The sequence below is a fragment of the Myxocyprinus asiaticus genome, chromosome 4 (assembly GCF_019703515.2).
Source record: "Myxocyprinus asiaticus isolate MX2 ecotype Aquarium Trade chromosome 4, UBuf_Myxa_2, whole genome shotgun sequence".
In the NCBI taxonomy this organism is placed as follows: Eukaryota; Metazoa; Chordata; class Actinopteri; order Cypriniformes; family Catostomidae; genus Myxocyprinus; species Myxocyprinus asiaticus.
The window spans coordinates 18,733,159-18,758,072 of NC_059347.1; the positions used below are offsets into that span (position 1 = coordinate 18,733,159).

Sequence of the window (24,914 nt, forward strand, 5' to 3'; positions counted from 1 at the left end):
CAAAACTACTCAAATGGAGTGCAGAAGTTATGAAACTGGGAATTTTTTTTATGTCTATTTAGCCTGTTTTTCTGTCTTCTGACACCTGCATACAGGCATATTTACAGAAAACAATTGAATGATCAGTGCAGGACCAATAAGCGCAAACCTAATAACCTATTCTAAACAAAATTCACCGAGTAAAAGTTACCTGGTTAAACATTCAGGACATTGCTGAAAATAATTAACAGGTAAGCAAGGCAGAAAAGTTGTGCATATTGTGCGACTTGCATTAGATACACTGCCATTCATAAGTTTGGGGTCACTTGACTGAAATGTTTCTCATGATCTTAAAAATCTTTTGATCTGAAGGCGTATGCTTATATGTTTGAAATTAGTTTTGTAGACAAAAATATAATTGTGCCAACATATTAATTTATTTAATTATAAAACTAAAAATTTAATAAAAAAAAAAAATGGATGATTGGACGAATAATTAAGAAAGCAGCCAATAAGTGCCAACATGATGGGACCCTTCAATACTGTTTAAGCATCAGGTGATACCTCAAGAAGTTGAGAAATGTCAAGTGTATTTCTGCAAATTCTAGGCAAAGGGTGACTACTTTGAAGATGCTAAAATATAACACAGTTTTGATTTATTTTGGAATTTTGTTTAGTCACAACATAATTCACATAGTTCCATTTATGTTCTTCCATAGTTTTGATGACTTTACTATTATTCTAAAATGTGAATATAATAATAATAATAATAAAGAATAAGTAAGTGACCCTAAACTTTTGAGTGGTAGCGTATACTACAAAATATTACAGCTGTTCACTCAAGAAAGTTATCCAATATCAGTTATGATAAAAAAAAAAAAAAGCTAGGTTAGAAATATTGCCCTGTGAGAAACATAAACCTAATATATTATTCTAAAACATGACATCCACTCACAGAATAACCACTTTAACAGCTGGCATTTCTTTGAAAATTAGCCTACTTGATGAACTGCCAGGGTAAAATACATTTTTGTTGAGCGAAATTAACAACATGTCAACGTGGTCCAGTGACAGATGAGACCTGGCTCACTTGCGTAGCATTGCGATCCCCATTATAAACAATGATGCTGTTTACACTGGAAGCATCCTTTGCAGTATGTTGCGTCGGCAATAAACGGATGCCCCATCTATTTCGTGCTGCACACACTGGCACTCCTGCCAGCAAGACAAATGGACCAGTTTAGAACGTTTGCTTTGTCCAGTGTAGACAGCTGTTGCGTCACGTAGTGTCAGCAGACGCACCTGGAGTAGACAGGTGAGGCGATTAAACCCTGAGCTTGAAAAAGTCAATTCGGATGGAACAATAAAGCCTTTGTTCACACCGCAGCTGAATGTAAACCAAATCAGAATTTTCACTCACATGTGACACAAAAAAGTTGGACTAAAGTGTGAAAACACTCATAGGAACTTGAGTTTCGCAACTCTGCTTCCCACAGCATGACCAGTGATCCCCACTGATACTTTGCTTTTCTTGTGAGAGGACATTTTCCTGCGAGTGCCGCCAGCAGGCTGGAAGCAGCATGTCTTCTCACTCGTGAGTCGTGGCACGTGCCGAAAAATGCAACATTGAAAGTGCTACAGCAGCATTTGCTTCATGCATTACACTTGAATGACTTGAATGAACTTGTTTGGGTGAAGCTATCAAGAGTGTACTGTTTATATTAACGCCTGATGAGATATTGCACCCCCCCCTTTTTTTTTTTACGGATTTACACAATTCACGTGGGTCACACTTTTAGATCGGAAAAGACGGAATTCTGTATTAATGCGGAAAAATCACATCCGTGTTTACTTAATAATTAATGTACTAGTACATCTAATGTACTAAAGTCTAATGTGTTCATGACTGAAATCTCTCACCAAGTCCTGATGTCCAGGCACATTACAGTGCAGTGTTCCATTGGGCACCAGGGGTATAGTAAGATTGCTGGGAGCGGGCCCGTACACCATCCAGGCTCCATCAAGGGGCGGCCCATAAAGGAATGTACTTGAGCCAATGGGAAGGCCAGATACAGGGCGACTGTAGATAACTGAGCCTGGAGGAAGAGCAGTACCATCAGGTTGAGTTAATGCAGCAGAACCTGAGGGAGGAGTGAAGCGTGGCCCAGACACACCCTCCATATCACTCTCTCTTCCACTGTCTCTGCACATCTGAGCATCTGAGAAGACAAACACATGTATATATAATAAATAATATAAATATTATAAATAATAATAAAGTGTAATGTATTATACATAATACATAATAAAGTGTATAGTATAATATATCTATATATACAGCTCTGGATTTACTATTTATAGGTTGTGTTTGAGTATCGGTGATGATCTGGAGGAGTTTCAGCAAGGCTGGAATCAGGCAGATTAATCTTTGTGAAGGAAGCATGAATCAAGCCACATACAAGGTTATCCTGGAAGAAAACTTTCTTCTTTCTGCTCTAACAATGCTCCCCAACTCTGAGGATTGGTTTTTCCAACAGGACAATACTCCATGCCACACAGCCAGGTAAATTAAGTTGTGGATGGAGGACCACTGGATCAAGACCCTGTCATGGCCAGCCCAATCTCCAGACCTGAACCCCATTGAAAACCTCTGAAATGTGATCAAGAGGAAGATGGATGGCCACAAACCATCAAACAAAGCCAAGCTGCTTGAATTTTTGTGCCATGAGTGGATTAAAGTCACCCAACAGCAATGTGAAAGACTGGTAGAGAGCATGCCAAGACGCATCAAAGCTGTGATTGAAAATCACCAAATGCTGATTTCTGAACTCTTCCTAAGTTAAAACATTAGTATTGTGTTGTTTAAAAATTAATATGAACTTGTTTTCTTTTGAAAACATATTTTTTGTTATTCTGACCAGTTGTCATTTTCTGCAAATAAATGCTCTAAATGACAATATTTTTATATGAAATTTGGGAGAAATGTTGCCAGTACTTTATAGAATAAAACAAAAATGTTCATTTTACTCAAACAAATAACTATAAATAGTAAATCCAGAGAAACTGATAATTTTGCAGTGGTCGCTTAATTTTTTCCAGAGCTGTATGTATATATACAGTTTATATACACCGACCGTTGGTGCCAGATGGGCTGGTTTGAGTATTTCTGTAACTGCTGATCTCCTGGGATTTTCCCGCACAACAGTCTCTAGAATTTACTCCGAATGGTGCCAAAAACAAAAAACATCCAGTGAGTGGCAGTTCTGTGTATGGAAACACCTTGTTGATGAGAGAGGTCAACAGAGAATGGCCAGACTGTTTCGAACTGCAAAGTCTACGGCAACTCAGATACCGGTTTGTACAGTTGTGGTGAGAAGAGTATCATCTCAGAATGCTATTCTGAGATGCGGGTTGGCGCTGTTTTGGCAGCACAAGGGGAACCTTCACAATATTAGGCAGGTGGGTTTAATGTTGTGGCTGATCAGTGTATATCATATAAAATATGATTATTTTATATAGTGCCTTTCGATAAACTTAAAGTCGCCTTACAAATCCAAAAATACAAGAAATTCAACTTTAAAGAATATCCTATTTTTTGGACCATTGTGACATATTAGAAGACAATTAAACATAATTCACATCCAAATCCTTATTACCCTTAAAAACAAAAACAAAAAACAATGAAGATTATCTAAATTGTAAAGTAAATTTGTTAAGTACAATTGTGAGTATACATCATGGTAGCATTTGTTATACTTAATTTAACTTATGCAGATTTTAGTATTTTTTTAAAGAAATGTGTACGACAGTATTTTCAATGGGATTCTACACATTATGGAGAATTTGGGGGGTGGGGGTGCAATTCATGTGCTGAACTGTCCTAAAAATTATGTTGCAAAATTGGATAGAAAGAATCGGAGCTAGAGGCACTTGCCTCTCCTTCCATGAGTATGTGGATGTGGGGAGTAGACCCAGTATCCTCCATTAAGAAGGGGTCTTCTCTCCCTGTGTGCTCTCTGGCTGGACTGCCGGCCTCTCTCAGGGGAATGAGGATGCACAGAGCCCAATCCTGAGTCATGTGTGCCCTGAGATCCCAGACTAGGAGCCTGAGGACAAAAAACATGCTGATTACTGTTTAAAACTGGTACTGGTGAAAAAATAAAGTCATTTTCAAGTGTATTCCTTCACTAATGCTAATACAACATTTGAAATATGATTGCTTACAATTTCAGTAGGTGATACATAGAACCAATATCCTGTGTTTGGCATGGGATATCCTAAACTGGACAGATAGTTATTCTGTTGCATCAGAGTCTCCCTCAGGGCTCCAATCTCTTCCTGCAGCTCTTCCAGGCTGCCATTGTTAACTAAACAAACCACATAAAACATATTAATAAATATAATGATCAGCCACTGATATTTCACTAGATGAAAATATCAGTGGTGCTTGCCTTCACAAAACTTGCAGCTAAAATGCAACGGTGTTGTGGGTGGTTGCCAGGGTGCTGTTATACTGAGGTTTTCTGAGTGTTATTTTTAATGTGCTGCTATGCAGTTGCTAGGGTGTTCTGGGTGGTTGCTTACTGGCCCAAGTCAAAAGAGCCCACCTCCAAGTCTCTATGATTGTCAGATTTCTAGATATGGCTTGGGTCCCTCCTTTAGTGTACGTCTATGGGACTTATTTGCCTGTTTTATGGTCTGCCAGGTAAAAATCTGATCACTCAGGAAAGTGATAGCACACCTCTCCTCAAAAAGCCTCATGATTTGATGTATTATTCATGTCCGTAGCATAGTGCAGGTGGTCTAACAACCCAAACTTTAACATTAAACCCAAGAGACTGTTTGGCATGAGACGGACCACTTCTATTAAAATTAATGGGAGAAATTGGAACGCCCAATATGGCAGATGTAGAAAAGGAAGTCCTGCCTTAAAGGTAAAAGAGACAATCACCTTTTAGATACAGATATTGCCTGTCAGTCAATTTGAGAATGTGCTTGCGCATTAGCTAGACATCATTTTTTAGCGTTATCTCAGATAAAGAGGCACAATTAATGATACCACTGTTGTCAGATTTTACTGCTGATTTAAAATATGATATTTGATCACAATCTGGACCAACCGTTTTGGACATTTTGGTCTTTCCCCATACAAGTATGACAAGATAGGAGCTGTACTTTAATGCCGTTTGCATCCATAGAAAATAGCTGCCCGAGAGCTTCCAAAGATGGCCGCCGATTGGACTGACTTGCCTTGAAATGGACTTTGAAAAACCTTAAAAAACTCTAAGTATGAGCAATACCTTAGCAAGCACAATTAATAATAAATGTGAGGATCAGCACTTAGAGTTGTTACAATGTTCTGTAAAATTTGCTCTTTTATAAAGCTTTTATAATGGCAATTGGCAAACAAACCTTCTTTGGCTTGAGCTAGTCTATCTCTAAAGCGTTTGGTCTGGGCCTGTTGTCTTTTCAGGGTTTGGCTTAATCTGTCCAGTTCTTGATGTTGAATGCTGGAGTTTGGGACACCGTGGGGATGCCCATCTGTCTCATGAGCCTACCAAATAAGAGAAACCAGCAAGAAGACATTAACAAACTGACAGTACTAAACCAAGTCTTTATGAAGATTTTGAGTAGATTCATTACCTTATCACTCAAAAGCCTCTGAAGAACCTGGATCTCTGCTTCGGCATGAGCCAGATCCTGCATGGCTTGAGCTGCCTGGATCCTGGTGCACTCCAACTCTTCTGCATTCTACAGAAACCCAAACACACACACCATCTCCACCAGTGAACTTTTCTCAAATTTATATTACATCTGAAAGTTCTGAAGTAGTCCACCCCATGTCTTACCACTGCTTTCTCCACATGAATTTTCTCCACAGTACTGTGATGTTTTTCTTTTGCTGCATTTAGTTGTTGAGCAGCCATTCTGTCAGCAGTGGAGAAAGATCTCCTGAGTGCCTGCAACTCCAGTTTGAGAGACTCAATCTGTTCCTGAGTCTGAGTCTCCTCAGCCTTCATCTAGAAACACACAAACCACCAATACAGAACTGGTTAATGCAATCCGTACAAAGTGAATGAACGTAGTACAATTGTGCATAAATACTCCATTTAAAAAGTTCAGCTTTAGACTCTTTGGATGCTTGGGGATTATTCAGAACATTTTACATTGTATTTTTCAGATTGTGGAGTCATGCAGGTCTTTGCATGTTATTTAGGGTCCTTTGTGAAAATTTTAAAAAAGTGTGTTGGCTTGTTATAGTTCCCAAAAGATAACATTAGTTTTTGAAACTGTTAAAGTCAACATGAAATGTCATTCACAACCCATTTTACTTCAGTAATGTGATGTATTTCTTAGTGAAACAGGTTATTCAACAATAAAAAAAAAATTAACTTGATATGATCTATCAGGAATTGATTGATCCATAACATGGTTTGCATTGATTTTGGAAGTTATTAATACATTTTAATGAAAATGTATAAGGAAACTGGTAACACTTTACAATAAGGTTCCATTTGTTAACATTAGTTAAACACATTAGTTAACATAAACTAACAATGAACAATACTTTTACAGCATTTAATAATCTTGGTTAATGTTAAAAAAACATTTACTTTTTTTTTGGGGGGGAGGCTCAATCCGGGTGGCAGAGGACAAATCTCAGTTGCCTCCGCATCTGAGACCGCCAACCCACACATCTTATTACATAGCTTGTTGAGTGCGTTGCCATGGAGACATAGCGCATGTGGAGGCTTCCACCACGGCATCCACGCTCAACTCACCACGCGCCCCACTGAGAACGAACCACATTATGGTGACCACGAGGAGGTTACCCCATGTGACTCTAGCCTCCCTAGCAACTGTGCCAATTTGGTTGCTTAGGAGACCTGGCTGGAGTCACTCAGCACACCCTGGGATTTGAACTAGTGAGCTAGCGAACTCCAGGGGTGGTAGCCAGCGTCTTTTACCACTGAGCTACCCAGGCCCCCCAAAAAACATTTACTAATAAATTTACAGTTAAAGTTGTAGTAGTTAACATTGGTTAAGACACTATGAACTAACATAAACTAACACTGAACAATTATATTTTTATTAACTAACATAAACTAGGGTTAATAAATGCTGTAAAACAAATCTATTGTTAATTGTTTGTTCATGATACCTAATGCATAAACTAATGTTAACAAATGGAAACTTATTGTAAAATGTTACCAGGAAACATCTTTTTTCTTCTCTTTGGAATAATGTGCACTGATGAATTGTGCACAATAAGACCTGGAAATGTAAGAAAGTAAACAGGGTAAATTTTGACTTCATGTTGACTTCAGGTGTTATAATTCAGCAATGAAAGAGGAAATCAGGAAGGAGGCAATTATATTGTACTGCACTAACCTAAAGAGTGCAAAGACAATAAATCTAGATATATAAAGTTGAATAAGGTAATTTCTATGTTTATAGCACCTGTTTATCCTGTTCTTCTAATTCAGTAAGCAGGCGATCCCTTTCGATTTCTGTTTCCTCCACACGTTGCAGCACCAAGTACTGCTGCTCATGAGCGTCTTCTAGCTCCTCCCTCAATCTGCGGAGCTCCGACTCCTCACCCCGCCTCTCTGCTGACTCCTGGAATCAAACACAGGGAAATAAGCATCACATCATACTAGGTGTGATGTTGGCGTAATTGTGCATTTAAGCATTAGAAACGACAATGCAAAAAAGTCAATTATGACCTCACAAATTCAGCTCACCTGAGTCTGTTCCACCTGGTATCTCTCTTGGTACTTCCTGAGTCTCTCTTTGAGGGACCTCATCTCTCCGGTGAGTCTGTCCTGACTGCGCTGGGCCTCGTCTCTATCTCTCTGAGCAGCAGATACCACATGATGCAGCTCCTGTTGCAACTCCACGACACTCTTATTCACAGCTTCACCAAGGTCTTCAAGTCTGGTGCAATAGGATGGAAGACAACATCTCTAAATCTCTGATGGATCAGTAGCCAGACAATCCACTTTAATTTTAATCAGATGTAAGGATCTAACAAACCTCTGTCCCTCTTGTCCTGTAGCTATGCCTCTTCTCAGCTCTTCTAAATGATTAACCACACGCTCTGGGCACAGAAACTTGTTCCTGACCTGCTCCAAATCACTCTGAAGAGTATCTACCCTCTTTTTAAAGGAGTCACTCTCCTCCTGTAAAAGATATCAGTGATTCAAACTAGAGGTTGACTGAAGGTGGATTTTGCCAATACAGGTGTTGCAAAAGGCAGATAACCAATTAATCGGTCGATAGTTTTTAAAATCCATTTATAGAATGAAAAAAATTAAGTTCTTAGACTTTCTTTACAATGACGGGCACAGACACAGATGCTACAAGAGGCCAAAATGAATAAAATCCCAGATGCAGTTTATTGTTCAACCAAAATCCCAATTACAACCAGAAAAATGAAGATTTGGTGCATCATACGGGAGTCTACAAGCAAAAAGTGAAAGCGACAGAGTCTGTAATAAAACACGAACCAACATCAGCTTGGCTTTTCAGAGGTGGCGACAACTCCGAGTTCTGAAAGGATTTAAAAGTGACCCAGAGATGACTTTTTTCTTACTCAACAGGTAAGATATTTAATTGATATGGTTTATGTATAATTGTGTAATCACACACATCTGTGTGTGTGAGTGTGTAGTGAAATACAATAATTATACTGTAATCGGTGCAGAACTTTTCACTTGCTAGCACACATGTGTATTTTCTTTACAACGGCAATAATTTATATAAATAAATCCTTTAGTCCTAGGCTTGCCAAGGACATGTGAGTCTTGAAATGATGTTGACCACTGGTTGGTAACAATGACAATCTATAAATTACTTACTACCGTGATCTATTTGGCCAGAATATCCTGCAGTTATAAAAACTTTACAACGTTTGACCTTATCAGACTAGCAATCGTTATGTCTAATGTTAATGAATGTTGCCAAACTTTTGTAATGTCATTTATTTCAAAACATCAATGTTTACAATAAGTCAAATCAACAGCATAAGATATGACACTTATCTGCTCAGATGACATGTTTTCGGCTATCCGTCTTTTCCATTCTTTCGTTATTTATTTGTCCATTCACTCTGATAAGATGTGTTGTATTCATGTGTACATCGGTGCCTCAAACCATATTCATCCACGCAGAGGAGCAGAGCCGAAACAATGTTCTTATGCAAGACACATGCAGTTTTATTTTTTAACCACTAGAGGCCCAATAGTTACATAGTGTATCTTTAGGTATTTACCAAATTAAGCTTTTTACATCCCATATATTCACCAGATGAAGGGTTTTGTATACCGTAAATATAAATTCCATATACTCACATTTTTCTTTGTATGCCCTAAATTCAATTTAGAACACATTATTGTCTAATCAAAATATATACCTCTAGAGGCCACTATACTGTAGACTAGAGTCCTCCAGCGCCAGCCACTATCAGCACAGAGTTTTGCTGATAACCAATAGCTTCAAAAAGCAACTATCGGCACAGACTAATCTGTAAAACGGTTATACTGCATAATCCTCCAACGCTGGCTACAGAATAACAGGGAGGAAAAATTAAATATTGGCATCTATCAGCATAGATTTTTGCCAATAACCGATAGTTCCAAAAAGTAACTGATTTGGCACTGATTAATCGGTAAAACCGATATATTGGTCTACCACTGATTCAAACATGTGATTCTCATTGTAGACAGGACAGTGATTCACTCAAGAATGATTCTCAGACACAGAGGTGGGTAGTAACGCACTACATTTACTCTGTTAGATTTACTCGAGTAACTTTTTGGAAAAAAAATGTAATGGCGGGTACTTTTCACTCTTAAGGGGGTCACACACCGGACGTGTCTGGCGGACAACATGACCCGTTCTAAAATTCAAAACAACTGATTTCAATGAAGGCATGCACACCTAATAAATGCGTAATTTAGTGAGAGATTTTTGAATGGAACTTTTACGCCAGCGGAACTTTACAGCTGTGCTATGTCACTCGAGTCAAGTTCATGACTGCAGCAGCAGTAGGCGCTCAAAACAAACACTTTCATCACACAATGCCTTAAATTTACACCAAGATAAGTGGATATTTCAAGATTAAAATTGCAGAGCGGTAGGTTTTGGCGATAATGTGGGCTTGTCTCGTGGTCATTTTCTGGGTGATTCTGTAACTATAGACCATTGTGCGTTGAACATGCGCTACATGAATGCCTTTCGGTTGTGCACCATCTCCATGTCAACAACTGTGTCTCCCACTGAAAGGGTTTAAACGCACTCCTCCCATGAACATGGGGAGCATTCCATTCAGAAGTGATCATCCCTATGCCCTATTCCTTTTGAAGACTTTACCATCCACTGTGAGAGCTTTGGAGGGCTAAAAGGTGTGGGGCTCAAAAATAAGGGTAATTCGGAACCCACTTTTTAAGTAATTTTTATTGGAAATTCTGTTTGAAACGATCTCACAGCATAAATATCATGATTTTTTTCCCTTCAAAGTGCTCTTTGGAAGGTGATTTATCCCATTTGGAACGCAGGGATGAATAGGGGAAAATGGGGTGGCGGACACTGCAAGCTGGGTTCCATGGGAGTTGGGGGCCCCTGGGCTTCAACCCATGAAAGCCTGTGCGTTAATGTGCCCCTGCCCCTTAATTGTGTTCCATGGAAGAAAGAAAGTCATATGGTTTGAAACATGAGGGTGTATGATGTCAATTTCCATTATTAATAATAATAATTATTATTATTATGTAATATGTGTTAAATGTGTATTATGTAATGGAATATTTGGGAGTAAATGCTATTGGATACTTTCTTACTCTTACTCAAGTCATTTGTAACATTACTACTTTTACTTCTACTTGAGTAATATTTTTTTTTTAAGTAATTACACTTTTACTTAAGGAAAGATTTTGGCTACTCTACCCACCTATGCTCAAACATCAATAAGGTTTAGAATTTACAGAACACTCTTTTTATTGGCAATGAAAGAGGTTTAAATGTAGTACAGTGATACATGTTTGGGGCTGAAGTGACTGAACTTTTCTTAAAGGAATATTCCAGGTTAAATACAAGTTAAGCTCAATCAACAGCATTTATAACACAATACTGATTACCACTAAAAATATTTTCAACTGTTGTTTATTAAAAAAAGAAGCAGAAAAAAGCGAGTTTATAGTTAGGCACTTACAATGGAAGTGAATAGGGCCAATCCATAAATGTTAAATATACACACTGTAAAAAAGTACAGCCAAAAAGTATAGCCATAAGATGTAAACATTATATGACTTAACATGTTTTAGTGTTATAAAATCGCTCACTGACCTTATCTGTGTACACTTACATCAACAATTACAACTTCGCTGTCATGAAGATGTAATGCCAGTAAACACTATTAGCAATTCTGTCACACTAAAATCATGCACAAAAGAGATTTTATCACACTAGAGTCAAGTTAACATATAAAGTATTTTGGTTTTGTGACTATACTTTTGAAACAGTGTGCATTTTAATGTTTATGGACTGGCCCCACAAAATGAAAAATCAAAAATGGAAATAAACGACAGATGAATTGAAAATATTTGTAGTGATAATTAGCATTATGCCACAAATGCTGTTGATTGAGCTTAACTTGTATAGAGCGCAACAGTCTGGTTCCAGAAGTAAACATCTCATTATTTTTTTCCATCGACAAATTGATTTCTAACAATACATTTAAAAAAAATTATTCAAATAAAAATGATTTCACTTGATTTGACTTTTATGTTACAATGTTTTTTCTACTTTGGCAACAAAAACTACATTTTCTCTATTTGCGCAATCAATCATGTGCAATGTTCAATTCAATGACATCATTCGCAATGTTTCATGGGATTGCAGTCTGTGCCCTCATGAAAGACGGTAAGTACACAGCCTTGTACCTTTGACGGACAAAAATGTCAAAGGTACAAGTCTGTGTACTTACCGTCTTTCATGAGGGCACGGACTACAATCCCATGAAGCACTGCGAATGACGTAATCGAATATAAAACTATGAAAATATATAAAACTATTGATTTTAGGTTGTTGATTATTGGTACAGAAAATACCATTTACTTGTATTGTGAAATATTCCGATACACACAAATAACTAAGTAGTTTGAGATTGCAGTTTGACGACTCGTTTGCATCATTCAGAGTGCGTCATGGGAGTGGGCGGTCGCTTCTGGGATGATTACGCAGGCTTTGTTGGCCGCGGTTCTCTTATGGTGAAGCATTCTATGCTGGACCATGGGTAATGTAGTTGTTCAACAGGAATTCCGCTATTAAATACGATTTTTTAAGCAATGAAGTTGAAATAACGCAGATGGATGGCTTCAACAGAAACATATATGGTTACCATCGATGAACAACCTCAGAGCTTATGGTAAGTCTGTCTTTAAAGGTTTATAAGTTAGCATTGAAAATCAATTCGTCTATGGAAGTAATGAATGGGATTTTTACTTCCAAATCCAAACTTTTAAGCTCTTTTGAACCCGGAATATTCCTTTAATGCAGCAATGTTGCCTGGCAACCGTAAACAGCCTTCAGTTAAGGCCGAGTATACTTCGCTTCTCTGCGTTCTGGGTCATTTTGCACTCGGTCGAGTGTTCAGCCTTTCAAAGTACACACTGACCGCGATCGCATAGTATTAACGCAATACAAGCTATAAGCTATGAGAGGCTGTGTGTTTCAATGATTTTACCATGGTTGAGGGGATTTTAGGCACTCTGCTCCACACAAATTCAAACATAACCATGGTAAATTCACGTTAACATACAGCCTCTTATGGCTTAATGTTTTTTTAGACATTGTTAATACTGACATGTTTGGGGTCACTGGGATCCAGGCTGTGCAACAGACTCTGCAGCTGGTCCATTTCATCCTGGGCTTGATTCCTCTCTGAACTCTGTCTGTCCAGCTGTCTCTTCAGGGTCTCCATCTCTCCTCTCAGCTCTCCCAGCTTCTGTATCCTCCTCTGAAGTTCCTGCCTGAGCTGATCCTTCTCCGCTTCACAGATCTGCATGCAAAAGCAAAAAACCCTATCATAAACATTCAAGTTTGTATTTACTGACTGATCGGATTTAATTAAAAATGACTGAAATAACAAAATACTGATCATCTCACCCGTCTATGAGAAACTGTCTCCTCTAGCTGTCGGAGTTCTTCAATGGCTCGGAGGATTTGCTGTTCTTTGTCCTTGATTTCTTTATGTAAATGGTGTAATCGCTCTTTAGCTAAAAAGCAGACATTATACAATTAAGCCACACTTAAAAATGTATGAATACTGTACTGAAATTCATTAGATAACAAAATATCAAACCAAGTGGTATTTATTTCAAAGAAAGGTAGCACAATTTTCACGCAAAATATATATAAAAAAACAAGTTTATTAAATTATAAAACAATATATATACTGTCGAAATTATGGCAAAAAGCACTATTTTGCTGTCTACTGTACTGAAATTCATACGTTTTTAAGAGAGAATTAAGTGTCCAAATATATTTTGGGGCCACTGTAGAGAACTACAAAATACCTAAATAACAGTCATTTCAGACCATTTTTATTTGAAACTGTAATGGCATATACAGCATGCACTTTAAGGTCCTATGGTGTGTTTATTGTTTTTGCTACTTTTTTCTTTTTACAATTTTATAGTGCCCTAGAACTTTTGTACCTCTGAGTTGGGCATGTCTGAGCATGTCATCTTCTCTTAGGTTGTCTGTCTCTGTCAGATCCACTGAGAGTAGCTGCTGTTGGTCTTGTGAATCAATGCTCTCTGATGTGGATGTGATGTTTCTTTTCTGATGAGCCTTTCCTATATATGGACTCTCATTTAAAGGTTCTCTATCTCCACCTTCTGAAGAACATAGAGAATGAGGGAAAGATCACTCTGAATATGAATATAATCCTACTATAGCCTGTTTAGAGTCATATATAAATCAGCACTGCATGATTCAGCTCTAAGCAGGTCATTCACAACTGAAGTCCACTAATGCCAAAATATATTATTGCTAATAAGGCTGCCAAAGCGAACCTGTTAACCAAAATATGCTACATTTATGTCACATAGTTAACATATTTACCTAATTTGACATTAAATTCTGTCCTTTTTCTAAAGACGTAACTTTCTCTTGTTCCTGGCTCTTATTCCTAGTTTGAACAAGAGCGGCATCATAGATGTTTGTCAGTAAAGGATGGAGAAACTTCCTTAGAGAAAAACCTTCTTAACAGCAAATTTATTTTATAAATTCGGATGGGACTTGTTGACATCAAATGGGAAAAATCAAGTAATGCTGCAGATACTGTCAATTATGTTTGTTACATATTTCATTTTCTTTTGGTTAAAGGAATAGTTCACTCAAAAATGAAAATGTTCTCATTATTCACTTACCCTGATGGCATCCCAGATGTGTATGACTGTCTTTCTTCAGCAGAACACAAATTTAGATTTTTAGAAAAATGTTGAAGCTCTGTAGGTCCTTCTAATGTAAGTGAACAGGTGCCATCAGGCTGCTGGGTATATGACGGTCCAAAAGGCATATTTAGGCAGTATAAAAAATAATCCACACGACTCCAGTCAATCAATTAATGTCTTCTGAAGTAAATCGATAGGTTGGTTTAAGAAACAAATTGATAATTAAAACATTTTTAACTTTAAAAAAATAGCTTCCTGCCAGCAGTCGATGCATCAGTGACGTAAGTGCTATGGCGCGTTCACGCGAGAAGTCGGAAGTGCGTGCTTTGTATACAACAGAGGAACGAACGTCACACGAGAGTTAGTTAATTTCAAACAGCATCCCAGCGCTGGCGAAAGCAAAGATTTAAAGTTAAAAAATTTTTAATTATTGATTTGTTTCTTACACCAACCCATCGGTTTGCTTCAGAAGACATTAACTGATCGACTGGAGTTGTGTGGATTACTTTTATGCTGCCTAAATATGCCTTTTGGACCATCAAATAGCCAGCAACCTGATGGCACCCATTTACTTTCATTAGAAGGACCTACAGAGCTTCAGTATTTTTCTAAAAATCTTAATTTGTGTTTTGCTGAAGAAAGACAGTCATTAAATAAAAAATACATTGTAAAAATGTAAATATTTAAAATCTAATATTTTACATATGATTTATCTAAAAATATATGTATTAAAAAAGGTGACTATAAACATGATAGAAATTTTAACCGAAAATAACTTTATGCTATGCATTATATACTGTTTATACACAGTATATACAATATACTGTATATCTATGTATGTTTGTATGTAAGGGGGGTAATTGATGCATAGCATAACATTTGGTTAAAATTATATCTCATGTTTATAGTCACCTTGTTTTTTTAACTAGTTCATTTTAATATATTCTATTGCATATATCTGCAAATTTTCAGCAGATCATTTTAGAATAATTAGAGCAATTAAGATGAATTGTTCTACAAATTATTCCACCAATGAACAGGCATTGATAAAACTTACAGGGTCTGGACTAAATGGAAGAGGTTCAAACTTCGCATCTATTTTGTGAAAAGCCAACTCCTGTTCCAACTCATAGTGCTTCTGACAGGCCCGGGTCAACTCCACTGTTTTCTGCTTCAGCTGTGTAGTCATAATGAAGACATTTAGAAACCAAATTTTACATAGTCCCAGAAAACACATCAGCAGCACTTAACTATAAACCTCTCAACCCAGAATAAGATTTGTTATTATTCCATTGAGGTTAAATGTGCCAAAAAAACTGTTACACTCATGGAAATACACAAAGCAATGATCAGTGAAGATTTACATTACTACAAAATGCAAACATGCAGAAACAACCTCAGAAACGTGCTAAAGAACATAGCAATGCCATACCATCAACATCTCTCTAAGCAAACACCTGGAATCTCATGAAAACACAATATTGACATCATACAGTGATCAGTGTGGCTTATGGGTAACAGATTGGACAGATGTGAATACCTGACAAAGAGAATCCAGCAGAGGAACATGAAGTGGAAGCTGAGGTTGAAGCAGGAATGAAGAGCAGAAACAGTTAAGGACATGCAGACAGTTTACACAAGAGCATAGTGACAGATACAGAAAAGCACCAAGGGTGGATGATTTTTGTGAGGAAAGCTGGAGAATAAAGAACTTTATGGATTCCAAAAGCATGACTAAAAGACGCTAGATGCTACTAAGTGATATCAATATGCCAAAAGTAGACCAAACATTAGGTATTTTTGGGACTATATAGCCTGTGTTATAGTTTATCCTAAAGCAATATTCCAGGCTCAATACAAGTTAAGCTCTATCATCAGCATTTGTGGTATGCTGTCAATTAATTTCGACTTGTACTTCAGTATGAAAAATATATGAATTTGATGAATAAGGAAACACAAACAAAGACTTTTCAACACTGTTTACAAAGTATCTTTAGGGCAACTGACAACAGTGTGTAGTAAGAACAGAGAGCTGAAAAGGGAAATGGCTAAAAATAGACAGGAAAAGGACAGTTGGGAAAATTATCCTCTATCCTTGAGTACTCTAAAAGCACATTTGGAGTGCATTTGGAATCTGCAAACGTCAAGACCTACATTGGAAATTAGACTGAAAGCAGATATATTAAATGTACAGATTAAAAAGGCAGTGCTTCCAAATGAATGATCTGGAAATAGAAATATTTTTCAAAGAAGATATCACAATTGCCTTGCTAACGATCACCAAAGCCAAAACCCCTCTTCAAAAAAAAAAAAAAAATCACCTTTTTTTAAAAGGAATTTTTCATCCAAAAATAAAAATTCTGTCATTTACTCACCCTTGTGTCATTCCAAATCTCAACACAAACTGAGAATATTTTATGAATTTACAGGGAATTAAATTAGCACCCGCCACCCGCCAAATACGGGTATTTCATGCACAGTGGAGGGTAATTTTGCTCATCTACCCGGCACTGTGGCGGGCGACCTGTAAAGTACATACGCAAATGACATGCAACAACATTAGGTAAATGGTCATGTGTGTTATCATAATTCAGAACAGCCTCAGAAATGGTTCTTGAACAAGAGGTTTCTCCTGTGTGCTTGTCTTCTCTTTAGCTTCCATATGTATGTTGCAAAATTATCATGTTAAAAATATTAATAGCCTATGGTAACATGTTATATTTTATATTCTAAAATAACATTGTTATTATATATAGTATATATATATATACTGTATATATATATATATATATATATATAATCAAAGTCGCTGGTAAAATTGATCATTCACCCACCACTGAGGCTGGTGGGCAAAAAAGTTAACTTCATACCCTGAATATCTCAGTCTAGTTTAGTGCTGACAAAAAAGCTTCTCTCAAGCACTCATGAACGTGCAACAGACGTCAAGATTTCCCTGAAAAAAAGTGACTATAGTTTTGGGTTGTTGCTCACCAAAACCTATCTTATACATTCAGAAGACTTGGATTAGGACACATGAGCTACCTGGACAAATTTTATGATACTTTTTGATCTTTTTAAGCTTGAAGTCAGTTCCTACCAACCACCATTGTATTGAAAAGATGGACCAATTTGGAGCAATTTATTACAAATTTTCCTTTTATGTTCCGTATAACAGATAAAGTTATGTGGGTAGGGGTTGCATTAACCAAAAATTCTCTGTCATTTACAGATTTTTTTAAACATAGACAGATAATTTCAAATGCTTTGCATCATTTTGACAGATCAAAAAATAAAATATTTAAACCTAGCGCCTCAGTTTTGATTCCACTCATGATTGTGTGTGTGTGTGTGTGTGTGCTCTTCCCCTGTGTATTGCCTGGTTTTAAGATACGTTTAGGGTGATCCGATCACAAGTGGACAGGCACCATTGCCATTTACAGACACATCACCATTTACACCTGATCGTATAGTATATGCATCTCTTTTGGCCCCTTCTGTTCGGATTTCGAGGAGAGTGACTCTGATTTAATGACTACATACATCAATCATTACAGTGTGTCAATGTATTACTGCATGATAATAAAACGTAAAAAGTATTAAAGATCAAAAAGAAAGCATGAAAAAATTGGCTTACCTTTTCTGCCAATTATACTTGCATTTAATCTTAGCGCACACATGACATTTAGAGCAGAATTCCGGTTATTTTAATGGAGATCTTGTTTAAACTGAGCTGATGTGCTTGATATCAGGCATACTGAAGTTCCGTGACGTCTGTACATGAGTGTATGTGCTTTAAATAAAATCCCAACCAGATGATTATTTCCTTTCAAGCCACACATAACTGCCAAATTTTAAAAAGCTTATTTTAGCTCAGTGGTTGATTGACGGGTAGAACTTTCACCCTAGACTCCTGTTTCACCAGACTCACACATAAAGGAATGTTCCGGGTTCAATACAAGTTCAGCTCAACTGACAGCATTTGTGGCATAATATTGATTACCACAAAAATGTATTTAGCTTTCTTTTTTTTTTTTTCGTTAAAGGCCAGTCCCTCCTTATCTTTAAAAAAAAGCAACAGTTGTGGTGACAGTGAGGCACTTACAATGGAAGTTAATGTGGGCAATTTAAGTGAATGGGGACAATTTTTGGAGGGTTTAAAGGCAGAAATGTGAAGCTTATAATTTTATAAAAGCACTTACATTAATTCTTCTGTTAAATCTCATGTATTATTTGAGCTGTAAAGTTGTTTAAATTGTAAATTTTACAGTCATTTTAGGGTTTGTTGACATTACATCATCAATGCAATGAAGTTGTAAAATTGGCTATAACTTTACAAAGAAAAGGTTAGTAAGTGATTTTATCACACATATTGTTTACATCTTATGGCTTTGCTTTTGAAACAGTATTTTAATCTTCAAAATTGGCCCCCATTCACTTCCATTGTAGGTGGCTCACTGTCAGGGTTGGGAGGGTTACTTTTGAAATGTATTCCACTACAGATTACAGAATACATGCTGTAAAATGTAATTGTAGTGTATTTCGTTAGATTACTCAAGGTCAGTAACGTATTCTAAATACTTTGGATTACTTCTTCAGCACTGGTAGATTTTTTCACTTGTTTTGACTATAAAAACTCTGCCAGTACAGTAAGACAAAATACACATGTTAAAAATACATTCTCTGAAAAACCTAAATATCTTATGCAGTGTTGTTTCTAAAACAAGATAAATCTAATTGATCTTGTTTTAAGGATTTTTAGATATTTTTACAGGAAAACAATAAAAAAATTATTATCAAGAATATGATTTTTGCTCTAATATCAAAAGCTCTTACTAGAAAAAAAGAAATTATGATCCAACATGAATTTTCTTGATTAAAAAATATGATAGTGCCTGGTAACGTGCATGTAAAATGGCTAGAAATAGCATTTTAGCTTAGCGTAAAGCTGACAATTTACACAAGGTTTATTTCTATTTCTTCTGCTTCAAACATACTTCAAACTTACTTCTCTGTCTGCTCGTATGAATGTAACACATCATAAGAAAGTGTTTCACCGCTGTTCAAATGCACTTTGGATCGCATCATTTATATGTATAAATCCCTAACCCTGCTCACTATAACTCAGATTTTTGCTTTTTTTTAAAGAAAACAAGGGGCAAGTCAGAATTAATTTTTGTGGTTATCAATATTATGCCAAAAATGCTGTCGATTGAGCTTAACTTGTATTGAACATGGAACATTCCTTTAAGTCAAAAATGTATTATACTGAATATCCACTGTTTTGTACTGTATGTGCCATTATAATGGATGCTACACCACTGAATGTAGCCTCAGTATTTATGAAATGAAAACAAGTATGACAGATAAAAAAAGACCATGACGAAAAATATTTTTTCTAGCGCAACCTCTGCATGTGGGTTTGGAATGACATGAAAGTGACTTTGGTGAACTATTCCTTTAAATCAATGTCGCATTAGAGTTCCTTTCATCCCTATTCACACTGGGGCTGATGGAAGTGAAAACTCCCTACTGAATCACCCTACCAGTTCATTCTTTGTGTCCAGTTCTCTCCTAAGCTGCTCATGGGACTGATGCTGCTCCTGATTCTGATGCCTCAGGCTTTGATTGACTGCTTCCTGCCAATCCAGTTCTTCCAGTGCTGCAACCTGCTCTCTCTGAAGCCTTGCAATCTCCTCAGCTCTAACCTCAAGCTCTTGCTCCAAACACTCAACCTCCTCTGTAAAGACAGTACTGACAGGCTCAGATCATACCACGACAATGGAGGCAAAGGTTGGGCCCATAAATGTGAAAGATGAAATGTTGTACCCATGTGAATGCGCTGATGTGCTTGCTCTTGTTCCTGCGGACTAATGGGCTGTCCATATAATATCTCCAGTGACCTCAGATGGAAGATCAGGAAGAAGTGGTAGTGGGGCAGACTGGAAACAGGGTTCTCTGCTAATGTCAGACTCAACGGTTCTTCAGTGTAATCACCTCATGAAGCTAGATCAAAAAGGTGGATCATGTTGCAAATAATATGATTTTGCATGCACTAGAATCAAACAGCAGTCTTTTACTTTAAGATGTTCAAGATGTGATAAAAGTGGACATGTTGTAGCTGGGGTAAGCAATTACTATTGCAAATTTAAAAGGATAAATATAGGCAAATGTCTAAATGTACAGTACTTTTCTATGAAAATCACAGAAATTGCCCCACCGAGAATATCTTGTTGTTCTGGAGGTTTATGGTCTGAAGTGATCGGAGCTTCTTTGCCAGCCACACTGGTAGATGTTCAATGTTGTTAAAGGCCAGATTCAGAACCTGAAGAATTGTCATGTGCTCTAGACCTTCAATTTTTCTGCAGTTAAATGAAATATAAAAATTACTTTATTGGCCTTTTGAACATAATATATTTTCCTGCAATTTCAGGCATAATGTTCTAAAACACTAATAATACAAAAAAGTAACAAAAAGTACAATGGTACTCCCATGGTTTTTTGGACACGGTACTATGGTAATACTTTGTTTTTTGGACAAGTAACATGGCAATACCATTTTTGGATATGTACCATCAGATTCTTTGAAGTACATTTAGTTATGAAATAATAAAATAAATATGATTTATGGAAGCACAAAAAAGTGACACTATTACATATCTTGGTCTTTAATGACCCAATACACTTTTGGTAATTAAGCAGTTATAAAAAAAGGATATTTTGTGCAAGTTTACACTATTCAGAAGAGGACGATTGAGGAATACTAAAGAGTGGTGGACATAACTCCAAAAAATGGATGAGGAACAGTGGGTGGGATGAGGTCCTTGGTCACTTAAAGTATTAAATCAGCAGAATTCCCAACAACAGTTTCAATGTATCACAGAAAACCAAATATTTAAACAAAAGACATGCTGAACAGGCAAGTTACTGTTTTGTCAACTGGCCCGAGATTTCTTACACTCTCAATGGGTCATCATTATTGTTGAGCTCTGGGTTATAAGTCTGGTCTGCTGTTGTATAGGTTGCAAGTGTACAGTAGTTCTAGTAGAGACAAGTCACTGAAATGACCACAAAGTTTTGGCACCTCCTAGTATCCCTGCAGTCAGTGAAGGCATACTGTATATCTGTGACGAGAAGGAGGGTGTGGCCGGGCCGTGATGATGCACGGCAGGCGCTGAATCAGCTGATCAGCGGGACAGCGAGATAAAGAGGAGCCGGAGGCGCCAGTTCGAGAGAGAGAGAGAGACATACGCAGCCGCGTTGTGTGTGTGTCATTATGTTTTATGTTGGTTTAAGTTTATGTTTACCATTAAACTTTATGTTGACTGTTGCCGGTTCCCGCCTCCTCCTTGTCCACCTTTGAACTGTTACATTGGTGCCAAAACCCGGGAGGGAGGAGGGATGAGCTGTCGCGGAGTCCTCGCCGCTGCCATCCGCCAGGGGAGGACTGTAGAGTTAATGTAGAGTCTTTTACTGTAGAGTTAATGTAGTAAGTAACATTACTAAACTGCCACTGCAGGCATGAGAGTCTCCTTTACTGTAGGATATGAGCAATAAAAGACTGATTTACCATCATCACTGTTATCATGTCTAAGATCTCCATCCTCAGTGTCCGACCATGAGATGGCTTTGGGTGACACAGCTTTGCTCTGGAGGCTCTTGGGCCATTTGGATCCCCCTGCTGGTGACCATTTGCGTGTCTGACCCCCTCTTTTCATTTTGATCTCATGTAAAAGGGATCTTGTTTTTTAGAGGTCTGGTTGTTTGAGGAGGTTGGCGAATAGGATGTTCATCCCGACTCACCTCGACTATTAGTAAAACACAGCCCAAGGCAGTTGAGTAGTAACATTTTCTTCAGCTTTGTGCTTTAAAATACAATGTGCATGGCCAAATTTGCCCATATGTAAACAATTAAAGACATCTAACAAATCAAAGGGCATTTCCTCATCTAACTGCACGGTATTTCGCTGATTTATGAAGACTGATCAACTTTTGTTAGCCTAGTTTCCATGGCGACCGATCAGGATATGCCACAGACCGTCAGATTTAACATGAACTGATGAGTCATTCTTGGTAAATTTGAAGAGTAATAAAAAATCTTTTTATTTTATCTTTATCTGTTGTCCCTAGCCTCTTAATGTGTCTCATGCGCTTCTAAATGTTTACAGTGAGCTTGCAGTCACTCGCTTTCTAATACGACTCCGACTCAAATGGTTCGCGGTGATGTTTGGATCACGTGACACAGCTACATGTATTTCAAATGAAAAGTCCTGCGCGCTCGAGGCAGAACTAGAGCCTCTCAACCAAGGTTAGCAAAACGCTGCGATACACTGGCGAGGAGAACAGATGCTGTTCTTTACCTTACGCCCTCTCCCATGTTCGAGGTTGGTAGTATCCAGATGGAGAAGGATTTCTGACAGAACCTGTTCCATGTGTCCTGTCGGATTTTCGCAGATGGTTTTGGACTATCTAACTGGTTGATTGAGAAACAGCTGGGATAATGTTTTCACTGTGTTTGGCAAAATATCTGCATGTGCATAGCCTATTGTAAAATTAATATGCTGTAACAATATTTTTGTTTTCATCCATTTAAAGGGATAGTTCACCCAAAAATGACAATTCTCTCATCACTTACTCACCCTCATACCATCCCAGATGTGTATGACTTTCTTTCTTCTGCTGAACACAAAGATTTTTAGAAGAATATCTTAGCTGTGTTGGTCCATACAATGCAAGTGAATGACTGCCAAAATTTTGAAGCTAAAAAAAAAGCACATAAAGGCAGCGTAAAAGTAATCCATAAGACTTCAGTGGTTAAATCCATATCTTCAGAAGTGATATGATAGGTGTGGGTGAGAAACAGGTCAATATTTAAGTCCTTTTTTGCTAGAAATTCTTCTCCCTGCCCAGCAGGGGGAGGTATGCAGAGGAGAATGTGAATCACCAAAAACACTACGCCCAAGAAGAATTTGAAAGTGAAAGTGGAGATTGATGGTAATTAAGGACTTAAATATTGATCTGTTCTCACCTACACCTATCATATCGCTTCAGAAGACATGGATTTAACCACTGGAGTCGTACAGCTTCAAAGGTCTGGTCACCATTCACTTGCATTGTTCTGACCTACAGTGCTGAGCTATTCTTCTAAAAATCTTCATTTGTGTTCAGCAGAAGAAAGAAAGTCATATACATCTTGGATGGCATGAGGGTGAGTAAATGATGAGAGAATTTTCATTTTTGGGTAAACTATTCCTTTAAGTGGTTATTTTAAATATGCATTAATTTAAATGTGGGCTAACCTTGCTATATTCAAAGTGTTTGCATATGGTGACAAATTTTGTCCTGTCACTATTGCCCCTGTCTCTACACTATATCACTACAGCACATGCAATAGTAAAGCTGCCAGTTGTGGGGAAAATAGATATATCATTTTTTCCCCCACACAAATTGTTTACTCCATCAATCTTCAATAAAAATGAAATAAAAATCATCATATAATTTAGGATCAGAAATAGTACATTTTATTTAAGGATGCTTTTAGGCCTGTTCAGACCTGTTGGATTATGCTATCATGTACAAGAACCCAACAAAGTTATAGAATAACAATAGTCATAAGAATGACATCTTCTACTGGCATTGTATTTTATCACTTATCCCCACAGCCAGATAATATGAAATCAAATTCAAAATCATTCAAAACATTGAGATATTGTCTGCAGGCGTCATCTTTGCAGTCATGTGGCCACCAGTTCACCCAAGCATGTGAGTCCATAGGAAACTTATACCTGAAACATGGTTTGGAGAAAATCAGTATAGTACCTGAAGCTTCAGTGTATAAAATGAAAGATGGGAAAGTTTGATTTTTTATGATGCGCGAACGTCATACTAACTGATCCAGCAATGCAAGGTGTTAAACAACTAATTAAAAAATTTAACAAGAGTTCTAAGCTGTTGTATAGTCCGAGAAAGTTCTTCATCAAACAGGATGCAAGATGTGTGACTGTTAAGAACTCACTTGTAAGCACGGCCCACTTGTATCTGCATGCGCTCAGCAGTCATGATTAGATACTGCTTACCAACTTCGAAATTTGTAGAACTGCAAGTTGCCTTTTTAATTAATTCTATCTCTGAATCTTTTTTTAGGTCGACTGCTTGTTCTGTAGAACAGAAAAAAAGTTGCATTGTGTCAGGAAGCTTGTTATAAAAATTGCTTATTTGAAAAAATATATAATTTTTATTTCTACTTAAATATAATGACACAAATATATTTAATACACTCTTGCCTTTTTTGAGGACTGCTTCAACGTTTGCTTTGTAAGTCACAAAATCCCCAGCTGCCTCTGAGGATTCAATTAACACTCTAAAAGCTGCACAAAAAAAAAAAAAATTACAAAATACGAAGTAAATTACACTCAAAATATTTTTGAGAAATATAATGTCTATTTTTAAGATTTACTCATTTCAATTTTAGGACAAATTTCC

At 37.2% G+C, this 24,914-nt stretch overlaps 2 protein-coding genes across 3 annotated transcripts in view; both read right to left on the bottom strand.

Annotated features, from left to right (window-relative positions):
- LOC127439709 (centriolin-like) overlaps positions 1-22,150 on the bottom strand; it is a 39,846-nt gene extending 17,696 nt beyond the window's left edge. The window contains 20 exon segments of the mRNA XM_051695971.1: positions 1,900-2,198; positions 3,914-4,085; positions 4,204-4,346; positions 5,392-5,533; positions 5,623-5,730; positions 5,829-5,999; positions 7,441-7,599; positions 7,725-7,917; positions 8,017-8,162; positions 12,842-13,036; positions 13,144-13,253; positions 13,695-13,856; positions 13,859-13,877; positions 15,493-15,612; positions 19,979-20,172; positions 20,262-20,412; positions 20,415-20,438; positions 20,653-20,794; positions 21,391-21,442; positions 22,003-22,150. Coding sequence (XP_051551931.1) covers positions 1,900-2,198; positions 3,914-4,085; positions 4,204-4,346; positions 5,392-5,533; positions 5,623-5,730; positions 5,829-5,999; positions 7,441-7,599; positions 7,725-7,917; positions 8,017-8,162; positions 12,842-13,036; positions 13,144-13,253; positions 13,695-13,856; positions 13,859-13,877; positions 15,493-15,612; positions 19,979-20,172; positions 20,262-20,412; positions 20,415-20,438; positions 20,653-20,794; positions 21,391-21,442; positions 22,003-22,150 — 2,850 coding nt within the window.
- Positions 22,151-23,930: 1,780 nt separating this feature from the next.
- LOC127439258 (complement C5-like) overlaps positions 23,931-24,914 on the bottom strand; it is a 34,251-nt gene continuing 33,267 nt past the window's right edge. For both annotated transcript variants that reach the window (XM_051695479.1, XM_051695470.1), the window contains exons 39-41: positions 24,716-24,799; positions 24,448-24,589; positions 23,931-24,217 (exon numbers count right to left, since the gene is read on the bottom strand). In XM_051695479.1, coding sequence (XP_051551439.1) covers positions 24,079-24,217; positions 24,448-24,589; positions 24,716-24,799 — 365 coding nt within the window. In that variant the 3' untranslated portion in view covers positions 23,931-24,078. The remainder of the gene's footprint in view (positions 24,218-24,447; positions 24,590-24,715; positions 24,800-24,914) is intronic.